This window comes from Typha angustifolia, chromosome 10 (assembly GCF_048772165.1).
Source record: "Typha angustifolia cultivar Huaian chromosome 10, ASM4877216v1, whole genome shotgun sequence".
NCBI lineage: Eukaryota > Viridiplantae > Streptophyta > Magnoliopsida > Poales > Typhaceae > Typha > Typha angustifolia.
Window position 1 is genome coordinate 1092443 of NC_133248.1, and position 12873 is coordinate 1105315.

Genomic DNA, 12873 nt, shown 5'->3' on the forward strand with positions numbered 1-12873 from the left:
GGCACCTAATGGTTTAGTTAAGACATCATAAATGCGTCCACTTTTCTCAAAGACAAATATATACCATTGAAGTCTGCCTGTGACCGCCCCACTGACAATAGGGTTAAGATAAATTGAGATCCGGATCCGTAATATGCTCCACCATTGGCGTTCTAATTGTTTCTTTGTTAGCTAGAAAGTCACCATGTCAGAACTATTCAATGATACTTTATTAGTTTAAGCGAAGGTCCATGATGCATTTTGCAGAAAAAGAGGTTTGGCAAGCTTCTTTACAATGCCAATTATCTTCTAAAACATTGTTAATTGCTCTTTTAACTCACTGTTAGTCTCACTTTTGACAATTTAAGGAGATCACTGAGTAGCCTAATTTTGTATTGCAAGTTAAATCTTAGTCCACGGTCAGAAACCAATGAGTTGGAGTCTAATAAGTGCAACTAGTCTTGTGCATTGGATGTGGCAAAATCTAGTGTGGAAATGCATATTAATTAACCAACATGTGATCACACTAAAGAAGAGAGCGTGTGATGGTGCTCAAATCAATGCGAATACTTTGCTCTCCATCATTATATGGAAATGTTTCCTATAAATGTACCAGGAATCGTATAAAGTAGGAGTGAACCTTGTCCTTGGAAATCTCATACCAATCCTATTACTCCATCTTCCTGTTTTTAGGCCTTCATAGGAGTGAATGAAACAAAAAATCCAATGCGGCAAATGACCAACCAAAAGAAACCATCACAAACACCTCAAATGTTCTCTCCATTAGATGGAAATCTTCTCATGCTTCTTACCAAGATCATTCTCTTTTGCTTAGTCTTTGTTATTGGCATGATCTCTAACACTTATTTAGAAACTTTCTCCAATCCTTTCAAACCTATCAATTTCTCCTTTACATCATTCTCTCCTCCTCCTCCTCCAACACTATCAAGACCACCACCGCCGCCGCCTCCTCCTCCTCTTGCGCCGCCATCTCCACCGCCGTTACCACTGCAAAAGGATGGCAATGCAATGCATAACATGACTGATGAGGAATTGTTTTGGGAGGCATCGAAGGTCCCTAAGATCGATAAATATCCATACCGCCATTCACGTAAGATTGCATTCCTATTCCTCACAAGACGGGAGCTACCGTTGGCTCCACTGTGGGAAAAGTTCTTCGAGGGGCATGAAGGCTTGTACTCTATCTATTTCCACCCTGATCCTTCCTACATTGGCTCACCTAAGCATACTTCCGTCTTCTATGGGAGAAGAATTCCTAGCAAGGTAAGAACTTTAAAGAATCAAGTGTTTTTTTTTTAAATTTATTTATTTGATATTTATCATATCTTGCATACATCTCTTATTGTATTTCATTATGGAGTATATTTGAGATATAGCTGAAGCAATTGATACTTTAATGAATGCTAACATGCCGAATATTGGCAGATACTGTTCCATTCATATGATGTCTATATACTGCCTATCTGTTCTTTGATTTTTGAGATATTAAAAACTTAGATGGTTGACTCATTCTCATGTTAATTTACGACTAGTAAAAGTCAACTAAGAAGTACTCCCTGTTAAACATCTAAAGTATCTTTTGGCTTCTAAGTCTATGGCACTTCTCTAAACTTTCATTTTATGGGTCAGAAGGTAAGGGTGTTCATGTGCAAGTGGGGGGAAATCAAGAGGGTCTCAATGATAAAAATAACATCAGAAGAAATTAGTAGATCTATTTACATAGTATAAACATAATAAACTAGAAAGACCTATTCTAAAAGAATTCTAAGAGATTGCATACACATGGACTGATAAATTTTTATATGTGCTTTAATTTTTCAAACTTCTACACATAAATTTTCTTATTCTTTGAATGCACAATCGAATCCATAGCTAACATTAATATACTATTCTTAATTATCAGCAGAATGAAGTAAGAATGTAAGATGCAGTTCATAAATGAATTTGTATGATCATTATAGTACTAAATTTAATTTCCACATCTTTCTATATCGAAGTACAATAGAAAATTGTTTCAAAATTTCTATCAACTTGATGCAGGCTACAAAATGGGGATCAGCAAGTTTAGTTGCAGCAGAGCGCAGATTAGTAGCTAATGCACTGCTGGATTTCTCCAATGAACGCTTTGTTCTCCTCTCTGAGACATGCATTCCCCTCTACAACTTCTCTACCATCTACTCCCACCTCATAAACTCTTCTGTGAGCTTCGTAGATTCTTTCGACAATTCCAGCGGTCGCAGTCGATATGATCCTCAGATGGAACCGCAGATAACCATCGAACAATGGCGTAAAGGTGCTCAATGGTTTGAGATGGACCGCAGTCTCGCCGTCGAGATCATATCCGACGTAAAATACTTTGAGGTTTTCCATAAATCGTGCGGCGAACGGGAAGGCTGCATGATGGATGAACACTACATACCTACACTGGTGAACATGATATCATGGAGAAGAAATGCAAATAGGACTATTACATATGCTGACTGGAGAGCAAACAAATCTCATCCAGAAAATTTTGGAAGAGGGGATGTTAATGTTGAGCTATTCAAGAGGATAAGGGATAGTGCTAACTGCACATATAATGGCAGTCCTAGTAGAGTCTGCTTCCTGTTTGCAAGAAAGTTCTTGCCAGATACCTTGGATGCATTGATGTCCTTAGCTCCACAAGTGATGAGTTTTGCTGAACATTGAGCAGCTACATATAATTATTAAAACATAAATTGTTTCAATTGATAGAAAATTCTTCTTGTGAGGTAAAAGAAGTTCCATTAGTGCATCTTATGTCGTTTATGATTTATATTGTATTACTTATATTAATAGAATAAATGTATATGCCAACAATTTTGGTCAGTCATTTAAGGAGGGAAACCTAGAAGAATTAACTATTTATGTATGACTATTTCTTCTTAATTTTGGAAATCTACTTATGTGATGAAAATTATATCATGGAGAAGAAATTTATTATGTCGTTCTTTGAGGGTTATCTTTAAAGCTAATGAGATATTAAACAAAGCTGAAAGTTGCCCCCCTCTAATCCTTTCATCTGTCTGTTGTATATTATCTAGAGGACTGCACTTTCACATAGAATAAGACTTAGAACAGATATTATGTGGAAAAATAAAACAAAATTATTAGAAGTTTCGCAAGACTATATATGATTTAGATTATAAGCAAGCAATACTAAAACAAAAAATCTAATTCATTGTACTGATTTCAGCACATACTTGTCATAACCATGTAAAAGACTGGAAGATTACATGCAATAGAACTAAACAAACATTTAATTATAGTTAAAAATTATCATACTCCATCTTTTTAAGTAGGCCCATTATTTATGATATAGATGGGCTACAAGAGTTACAATTCTGATATAGATGACCGGAAAGGATCAGAGGACCAACATATTTGATACATACCTACTTTTTATTTATGATAGACTGTGATCAAGCTTTGAATGTTGATAGCATAATCACACAACTCAGCATCACACATTGACTAGTCACCGGGAACCCAACAATCGAAACTCCTTCAGTGGCAACACTACTACTTCTCTGCTTTTTTTCTCCTTATGCTGGCAATGAGTCTAACCCATTTGAGAACCACAAACACATAGATTCTGTCAGATATGTTGTCCATGAAGAGAAAATAAGCTGTTCTCCATGTCATATTGAATAGTAAAGAACCAAAAATCACCCAAAACCCTGTCGCGAATCCTACACCCATGCTTAAATAAAATGATGACATCTCAGCGTCATTTTTATATTCGGGAAGATCACTCGAAGGAGTTTCATTTCCTGAACAATTCTTGGAAACAGGAGGCCCACAAAGATTTATATTGCCTTCGTAGATAGATGGATCGTCGAGTGTCTGTAGTTGACGCCCTGTTGGTATTCTTCCTGACAGATTATTGTATGACAAGTTCAAAGAGCTTAAAGAAGATAAAGCTGATAGAGTTGAAGGAATTTCACCAGAAAGCATGTTGTTTGACAGGTCAAGAGATTCCAATGATTGAAGATTGCCGATCGTCTTTGGAATATTTCCAATCAAGTGATTTTGGGACAAGTTCAGATTGTTCAATCCAACAAGGGCACCTATTTCTTCAGGGATTTCTCCTGTTAGATAGTTGCTTGATAAATCAAGACTTGACATGAGCAACATCAAGTCGGTGTAGTATTCCCGATCTTGCCCTTTTGTGACCATTGACAATATAAAGGGATCATAGGAATTAAGACTATCGTGAAGTACTTCGTATTGGGTATAATTTATATTTGGGGAGGCCAAAGTCATCGCTTTGAAGTTCAAGAGAGATGGAGCTATGATTCCTGATAGATTATTGTGAGCCAGGTCTAAAACTTGAAGATCGTCAAGTTTGGCAAGCTGAGTTGGAATATAGCCAGAAAACATGTTAGACCTTAATAGGAGGAATGCCAACTCCGTTAATCTTTTGGGTATCCATATTGGTAAGCTTCCAAAGAAGTTATTATGGGAAAGGTCTAGAAAAATAAGTTGTGGACAATTTTGGATAAATGAAGGGAATGGACCAGAGAGATTGTTATTGTATAACATTAGTACTGTGAGTGGTGAACTTACGGGTCTCAAGTTGCTATGATTGGCTGCATAAAATTGGCTACTTGTCCAACATTGAGGAAGCTGTCCTGATAGTTGGTTGCTTGATAGATCTAGGAATACCAAGACCAGCAGTTGGTTGCACAAAGATGATGGGATGGTGCCATTGATCCGGTTGTTCGAAAGATCCAAGTGGTACAAGTACGGAGTTCCAAGCTTTGATGGCAGTGGTCCGGATATATAATTTTTTGAGAGATCTAATGTATCGAGAGTTGTAGGTAACTTTGGTACTTGACCGTGAAACTGATTTGAGTCCAAATTTATACTGCTTGCTTGTGTCATAAATTCTAGGGAAGCAGGTAACTCTCCACTAAGCTGATTACGAGAGAGATCAAGATAGTAGGTCATAGAAATTACATCCCAAAACCAATCAGGTATGGTGCCAACTATTCCCGCATTAGACAAATTTAAAAAACCGATCCCAGTCTGCGATTGAATCCATACAGGAAAATGAGGTCCCAGTTTGCAAGAGCCCAAGTTGACATCGTCTAAATTGAACGGAGGGATCCAATTTGTGTCGACTACCATAGTCAGGGGGTTGTTGGATAGGGCTAGCTTCTCTAATCTCATCATGCTTGCAAAATGATGTTCTGATATGACGCCATCCAAGTGATTGGAACTCAGCTGCAAGTATGTCAGGTTGGTGAGCTTTCCGATTCCGGAATGTATGGGCCCGGTGAGACGGTTCATACTGAGATCAAGAAAGTTTAGACTGGTCATGTTCTCAATCCAACTTGATAGACTTCCAGTCAAATTGGCTGAGCTCAAAGCCAACCACTGTATTTGAGTCGGCAAATTGTTTGCCAATTCTGTAATGTCTCTATTAATCTGATTAAATGATAGATCCAACATTTTCAAGCTATGTAGATTCTTCCAAGTCACCGGTATCATGCCGGTGAGATTATTGAATTATAAAAAAAGTTCTTCAATGGAGGTCATATTTCCCAGAAAATCAAGGGTCGCAAGTGACATGCGATTAGAATAAGAAAAAGAAGAGATCTCGCAATTGAGTCCACAATTGGATAGACGAAGATATCTTAAAGAACCTGGGAACATGTTCGCCAACTGGACACAATCAATAGCATTACTGAAGTTGGCACCGCTTAAGTCGAGCTGCTTCAAGGAATAGAGCCGTGGTAACCAATCCATAAGGTCAACTGGCTTCAAAGAGTTACTATAGTAACCAGAATCAAGGTTAAGATAGAGCAGCTTAGAGAGATTACCAAGCTGAGAAGGTATGCTTCCAGCAAAGTTTGCGTAAGAGAGGTCAAGATACTTCAAGTTCTTGAAAGAGCCCACGAATTCTGGTATCCGCCGTCCCCCAAAATCATTCCAGCTTAGGTCTAGATAGTTGAGATGCTCAAGTGCGAGTAGAGAAGAACTGATCTCACCGCCCAAAGAGAAAGGCTGATACTGAGTGTTAAAGAGGTCGAGCTTCACAACGTGCCCTGTCTTGTTACTGCATGTGACGCCCCTCCATTGACAACAGTCTTGGCCTTGCCAAGAAGAGAGCCGACCCTTGGGGTCACTTATGCCTGCTTTGAACGAGAGGAGTGCGTCCCTCTCGCTCGCCACGCAGCTGCCGCTGGGTCTGAGGGACAAAGTGGGAGTGGTGATCATTTGGGCTAGCAGAAGGCAGAGCATTCGGATTGCAAAGGATTTGGCCGCCATCGCCATTAAAAGTAGTTCGTTTTTTTTATCTCTCTTGCTGGATACCGGAAGAAATATTTATCCTCCAGGAGTACTCTATGCTGTCCGAATCCGAAGTCAAGGTCTTGGTCAGAAACATTATTTGGTTGGTTGGAAACTACGATCATCGTTGTGGAAAATCCGGTCAACGAAACTTTAATAGCGTGGAAATTATAATGGTGATGGAATTCGAGTTGCCGTGTTTATTACTTTATTATCATTTGAATAACGATTACGTGTTTGTGGATAAAATCTAAGAATGATTCTGCCGTTTGGAAACCATGGTGGTTGTGGAAATCCAGTCAAGGAAACTTTAATGGTGATGGAACTCCAGAGTTAAGTTTCTCTTAATCGCGTGACTTCTGCCGGTCAGCATACCGTATTTTAATGGTGATGCTACTTGTTTGCAAAGTGTTGGTGGATAAAATTGTATCCTTGTCGTTTAACATCATTTCTATTCTCTAATTTACTACAACTCGTATCTTTTGCCCATCAACATATTTCTAAACTAATACCTTAGCACCATTTCCACTTTTTTTTCTTTAATTATTTAAGAGTCAAAAGATAAGATATGAGTTGGATAAAAGATTAATCCTCTCTAAATATAGGTACTTAGACTTCACTAAGCTCTAGCCAATATGCTAAACCGTTTAATCTAGACTTTAAATTGTGTAAATCACCGAGCTATTACTCTGAACTAAACACCACTTAGACATCATTCATCGTATAGCTAAACTGCTTTTCCAAGTCACCCTATCGCCGAATAATCAATCGAATCAAATTGAGTTAGGCTAAACTATCAAACTATTAAACAATTTTCTTCACATTCTATCAAATTATTAAATAATATTTTTTTATAATAATTATTTGAGATTGAAGTCGAGCTTACAACCTTGTTGATGGTAGGGGGAGATTATTACTGACTTTAACAGTTTTTAGTGCATCCTACAGTTTTTAATTATCCATCTGTATTCGTTTAGGTGCACTAGAGTTGTTCGACACAATGACCAGAGGCAGAGAGCTAATAACCGAACAATATTTCATTGAGCGTCTTGGCCAGTCTCTATGACAGGAACCATGAAAAGTCTTCCTCCATTAGCAGCAGAGAGCTACACCCCTGCTTTATTTTTCCTTGATGCTGGCAATGAGTCTGGCCCAATTGAGAACATGAACACGTAGATTCTAGTAGCATGAAGGGGAAAGATACGGGATATTAATTTCATGGGAATAGCTTCTAATACTTAGAAAAATTAAGTACAGATTTCAACTAATGCAACTAGTAAACCCCCAATTTATACAACTACGAAGTTCTTCTTCTGATTTAGAAACCCATTTACATTTCAATTCAGATCACAAAGCCCAAAAATACAGGATGCTCAGCCCATTTGCAATCTTGGAAGATTGGAGGAGTCGTTAATTTTGTCAGACATATCCAGATGATTTCTAACGCTCTTGGCCACCCACACCAAGGGAATCACTGAAGACCAAGGCTGGGAAGTGATGAATTGGCTTCAATGCATTTAATTATCCATCAGCCATCAAAAAATTAGAAGTCATCTTCCAGTAGCAGCAGAACTATTCTCTGCTTTATTTTTCCTTGATGTTGTTGTCAAGGATGAAGGGAAAGATGAGTTGGTCTAGTAGGAGAAGCCAAAGCATTATACTTAGGAGTACTGAGTCTGAGACCATATAAATTTCTGGTAGACGAGCTTATAGAGGTTAGAGTGCATATCCCTTCATGAGTTGCAAGAAGTTGCAAATTCTAATGGTGTTTGGAGTTCCAGCTTCTGCTACCCAGAATAACTTTTAAAGAAAAATGACACCCTCTCCTCTTGAACTATAATTGCTACCACTTTGAATTTTATGACGCTATTATTTTGAATTAGTATGTCATCCACCTCTTCCCCTTCCATTATTATCTTCAAAAATACATAATTGCATAATTTGAAACTATGTTCTCTAGCTTTGCTATTATGTTAATTCACTAATTACTCTAAAAAATTAAGTTGTTAGAGAATGATAATTTTTATATACTATATTCTAATTTTGAAATTTTGGAAATCTACTAAGGTAATGAACATTATATCATGGAGATGAACTATTACTTTGTTCTCCGAGGTCTATCTTTGAAGCTGATGAGATATTAAATAGAGTTGGAAGTGCCCCTCTTAATCCTTACATCTTACATCCCAGGAACATGACTCATTCTCCTCTTGAAGAAATATATACTACAGAAGGGACTGCAATTTCATATGACTAAGAGTAGATATTATGTGGAAATATAAAGCAAAATTATCAGATGTTTTCACAGGACTACATATGATTTAGCTCACAAGAAAGTAATTCGAGGAAATGGAATAGCTAATACACTGTACTGATTTCAGCACATACTTGCCATAACCATGTAAAGGAAGGGAAGATAATATATAATGAAACTAAAGAAATATTTAATTATGTTTAGAAATTATCATAGCCCATCAATTTAAGTGGGGTCAAAGTATTATTTATGATAAATATGTGCTATTACGATTACAATTCTGATCTCCATGATAAACTATGATCAAGCTTTGAATGTTGGTTGCATAATCATACAATTCAGCAACACACAATTGACCGATCTCCATGATCCCAACAATGGAAACTATTTCAGTGGCAACACTACTCCTATGCTTTATTTCTCTTTATGCTGGCAATGAGTCTGTTCCATTTGAGAACCACAAACACATAGATTTTGTCCGAGATACTATCCATGAAAAGAAAATAAGCGGTTCTCCATGTCATATTGAATAGTAAAGCACCAAAAATCACCCAAAAACCAGTCGCGAATCCTACACCCATGCTTAGATAAAATGATGACATGCCAGCATCAGTTCCTGAAAAATTATTAGAAACAGGAGGCCCACAAAAATTTATATTGCCTTCATAGATAGATGGACAGTCGGGTGTCTGGAGTTGATCACAAAGCCCAGGGTTGTTTGCAAAGCTTCCAGAAGAAAGGTTACTGAAAAATGGTGGAATAGGACCAGATAAGAGATTATCATCAACATTAATTGATGTCAATCGAATAAGATGACACATCTGCCATGGAATTTCTCCAGTTAGCTGGTTATGTTGAAGATCAAGGACATTAAGATATCTACAGTTTGATAGGCCTATAGGAATTTCACCCGAAAATCTATTGTTGGAGAGATCAAGAGTTGTCACAAACGTCAACGTTTTTGAGATGTCGGCAGGAATGGGTCCAGAAAGGTGGTTGTTCGAAAGGTCTAGTCCAGTCAAACTACTGCAATCTTCAAGACCCAAGGGAAAGTGACCTTCAAGGCCCATATTGGAGAGGTGCAAATTAAGAACCTTATTCTCAGTTGCACTCCAGCATTCGACGCCAGTAAAACTGCATATGGAACCCTCAAAGTACAGGTTAGTGAAGTCCCAATCCACAAGATAGTTATGCGGGTCTTTCAGCGATTGCTTTAAAGTTCTCAAGCATTCGATATCACTCTCTGAGCCACAGCATATGTTGCTCAATAGTAATAAGAAAAGGACCTCAAGAGGAGTGGAAAGAGCCCTCCTTTTCATGGCAACAAACATGAGTATATCAATTGCTGCACCTCCAGCGAATTTAAGTAGCCAAGATAGTTTCTCTCTTTTGAACAGCTGCTACAGCTTTTCAGTTTGTCACTTCACCTACATACAAAAATAGAGATAATTATACTTAGCCTCGCTATAGTATCATTTTTTTTTTACTTACTACAGTTCTTGAATTATCAAATATAGAATCCGGTACTAAAAAAATATCGACATAAAAAAGAAGTAACTACATGCACTCAGATCTGAACTGAGAACTTTCTTAGGTAGAGATCTGTGTGGTAAAAAATATAATTCAGTTCAAGAGGGCTAAGTGTAATTAACTCTAAAAATTAAGTTTACTTAACAATCTCTGTCAAAGCCAGAAATTACTTGAAAATTAAATTTACACTGCAGCAAGTCTTCTGAAGCCAAAATGTCCAAATTAATGAAACCATCTTGAAGTTTAACAGAATAAAGACAGAATGTTCTAAAGCTCCTCCTTATTTCTCAACTACTTAAAACAAATAAGGCCAAAACATAGAAGCATAAAAAAGCACTGAAAAATGAACTAGGCCAACGATACTGATAGTGATACAAAATCAATTCAATTACTCATAATAACACTATAAGCATCATAATATACTTCCAACTTCTATTACCACCTAAATTCCCACAGGCCCACTAATCAAGCTCAGCAAAGTCAAAATATACTCAAGGAAATCCCACGAACCCACCGAGAATCGGGCACATTTCCATGAAGAAAGTTGATAAAAACATCCTCTTGATCGAACCCTTCAAAGGCCCAGATGGCAATAAGCTCACCAAAGCGTAATAACTAGAGCCTAGATGTGTTAGCTTGAAATTAATAAAAAGAAAATGACGAAAAATTGGAAAAAAAATCCCAACTTGATCACTCACCAGCGAGTCCCATGGGGAGAGAGAGAGAGAGGGAGATGGAGAAGCTGGAGCCCGAGTAGGGAAACTTATGCCAGGGGAAGGGATGATGAGGTCGAAGGCGACGTGAGAACGCGGAGTTCAACAAAAGACCAGAGAGAGACGTGGAGAAAATTATGACTTCTAATAAAAATCTAGACGAGGACTTCATTACTCTCGCAAGGTTTATGGAGTAAGGTGGAAATAGGGTACATGAAGTCTGGAAGATGAGGGCCAACTCACGGATGTGGATAAGAATAGACTTATCGCAAGTAGGACGAAGGATACCAAGGCATTGTACCCAATCCAGACAATGTTCCCAAGGATTATTGGAGAGGCAATATCAATGTAACAAGTATCAAACTCCAAATTTTGAGAAGAGAATTAGAAAATTTGTAAATGTAAGATACAGAGTTTATGAAAGATTATTTCTCTAGAACCATAGAAATCGTCAATCAAATGAAGTCTCGTGGAGAAAAGAATATAACTATATAGTTACTACTATAGATGAGACTAATGATATTTCTACTTTATCAATGTAAGAATTAATGAATTCTCTGTTTTCTCACGAGCAAAGAAAATTGTGTCATACTGACAAATCTACTGAAAGTGCATTTTAGTAAGAAGTGTCTATAAGGAAGATAAAGACCAAGGCACTAAACAAAACAGAGGGGACTTTCTTGGCCTGGGCTTAGCTTCGACATTCAGTGGAGACCAAAAGAATTGTAAGTAGATGAACGCCAATCGGACCGAACCACATTACTTTCCTGCGAGATTATTGTAGGATAAGTTTAACTAGCTTGAAGAAGTTAAACCTAAAACAGAAAGCATGTTGTTTGATGGGTCTAAGAGATTCCAATGATTGGAGACTTTTGGACAAAGTTCAACCTTTACAGCCCAACAAGGGCACTTATTTCTTCAATGATTTCTCTAGTTATCAAGTTGCTTGATAAACTAAGGCTCAACATGAGCAACATCATGTCGGTGTCTTCCTGATCTTGCCCTTTTGTGTTCGTTGATAATCTAAAGGGGTCATGGGAGTTACCAGAATCTCCACTATTGATAGTCCCGTATATGGGAGTCATTGGTTTAGGTGAAATTGAGCTAAGATTCCTAATAGATTACCGTGAGCAAGGTCCAAAACACAAGATGGTCTAAGTTTAGCAAGTGGAATTAGGATTGGGATATAGACAAAACATGTTAGATCTTAATAGGAGGAATGCCATCATCCATGCTGGTAAGCTTCCAAAGAAGTTATTATAGAAAAGATCTAGGAAAGTAAGCTATTGACTGACAACCTCGGCAAAAAAGGAAAAAAGTAACGGGTGAGAGAGACAATGATTGTCCGAATCTGAAGCTAAGGTCTTGCAACGTGTTCATTGTCACGATCAATTACTGAGCTGGTCTTAACTCAGAAACGTTTTTGTGTTGATTGGAAACTATGGTGGTTGTGGAAATCCAGTGCAGGGAAAGATCAGAGGATTGTGGAAATTACAATGGTGGTGGAATTCCTGAGTGGAACTTCTCTTAAACTTAAGTAAACACGGTCTATTTATTAAATATTAAATGCATTGGAATTTTAAACACGAGCACAATACGTTTATTTAAACAGAGTTATATGAAAGTCTAATATAATTTATTCGAATTATAAATAAACTTATTTGTATTATAAACAGATTTTATTGTGTTAATAAATGGTTATTTAAATAATAAATATGTAATTATATTGTGCTCTTCTTTCATATTGTAGAGTTAATTGTTTATCAATTAGTTTGATAAAGAATACAAAGCTTTAAAAGATATTATCGGTTCAGTAGGTAATTATTGTTTTTAAATATATCACTTGCACATTAATTTTTAACAATTATATTATCTTAATATTTTATCAAGTAAAAAACATATATATCCTTAAATTGGAATAATATATATATATAAAAAATAAGGATATTGATATATTTTTATAATTAATTTGATGAAAATTTAATTAAATTTTATCTTTTTAATTATTTCTTATTATTTACGTATATCTCTCATTAGTTTAAGATTGATTTAAAGTAAATT

At 36.9% G+C, this 12873-nt stretch overlaps 2 protein-coding genes and 1 pseudogene across 5 annotated transcripts; 1 reads left to right on the forward strand and 2 right to left on the reverse strand.

Annotated features, from left to right (window-relative positions):
• Window positions 1–715: 715 nt before the first annotated feature.
• LOC140768776 (glycosyltransferase BC10-like) lies at window positions 716–3530 on the forward strand. The gene is made up of 2 exons (XM_073109176.1): window positions 716–1263; window positions 2041–3530. The coding sequence occupies exons 1-2, from the start codon at window positions 751–753 to the stop codon at window positions 2686–2688; spliced, it is 1161 nt and encodes a 386-aa protein (XP_072965277.1). The 5' UTR covers window positions 716–750; the 3' UTR covers window positions 2689–3530.
• On the reverse strand, window positions 2608–6336 carry LOC140768775 (receptor-like protein EIX2; annotated as a pseudogene).
• A 2422-nt stretch (window positions 6337–8758) lies between these two features.
• Window positions 8759–11045, reverse strand: LOC140768911 (uncharacterized). Of its 4 annotated transcripts, none has more exons than XM_073109381.1 (3): window positions 10798–11045; window positions 10614–10714; window positions 8759–9996 (listed from the first exon to the last, which is right to left on the reverse strand). In XM_073109381.1, exon 3 carries the CDS (start codon window positions 9898–9900, stop codon window positions 8977–8979), a length of 924 nt encoding a protein of 307 aa, XP_072965482.1. In that variant the 5' UTR covers window positions 9901–9996; window positions 10614–10714; window positions 10798–11045; the 3' UTR covers window positions 8759–8976. The 4 variants fall into 4 exon arrangements, with proteins under 4 accessions (XP_072965482.1, XP_072965480.1, XP_072965479.1 ...); XM_073109379.1 differs by having other exon boundaries at window positions 10614–10721; XM_073109378.1 differs by lacking the exon at window positions 10614–10714.
• Window positions 11046–12873: the final 1828 nt, after the last annotated feature.

Coding starts and splice junctions, on each gene's coding strand:
- LOC140768776 (XM_073109176.1), top strand. CDS start 751: ATGTTCTCTCCATTAGATGGAAATCTTCTCATGCTTCTTACCAAGATC. Junction 1,264..2,040: donor GGAGAAGAATTCCTAGCAAG/GTAAGAACTTTA, acceptor AACTTGATGCAG/GCTACAAAATGGGGATCAGC.
- LOC140768911 (XM_073109378.1), bottom strand. CDS start 9,900: ATGTTTGTTGCCATGAAAAGGAGGGCTCTTTCCACTCCTCTTGAGGTC.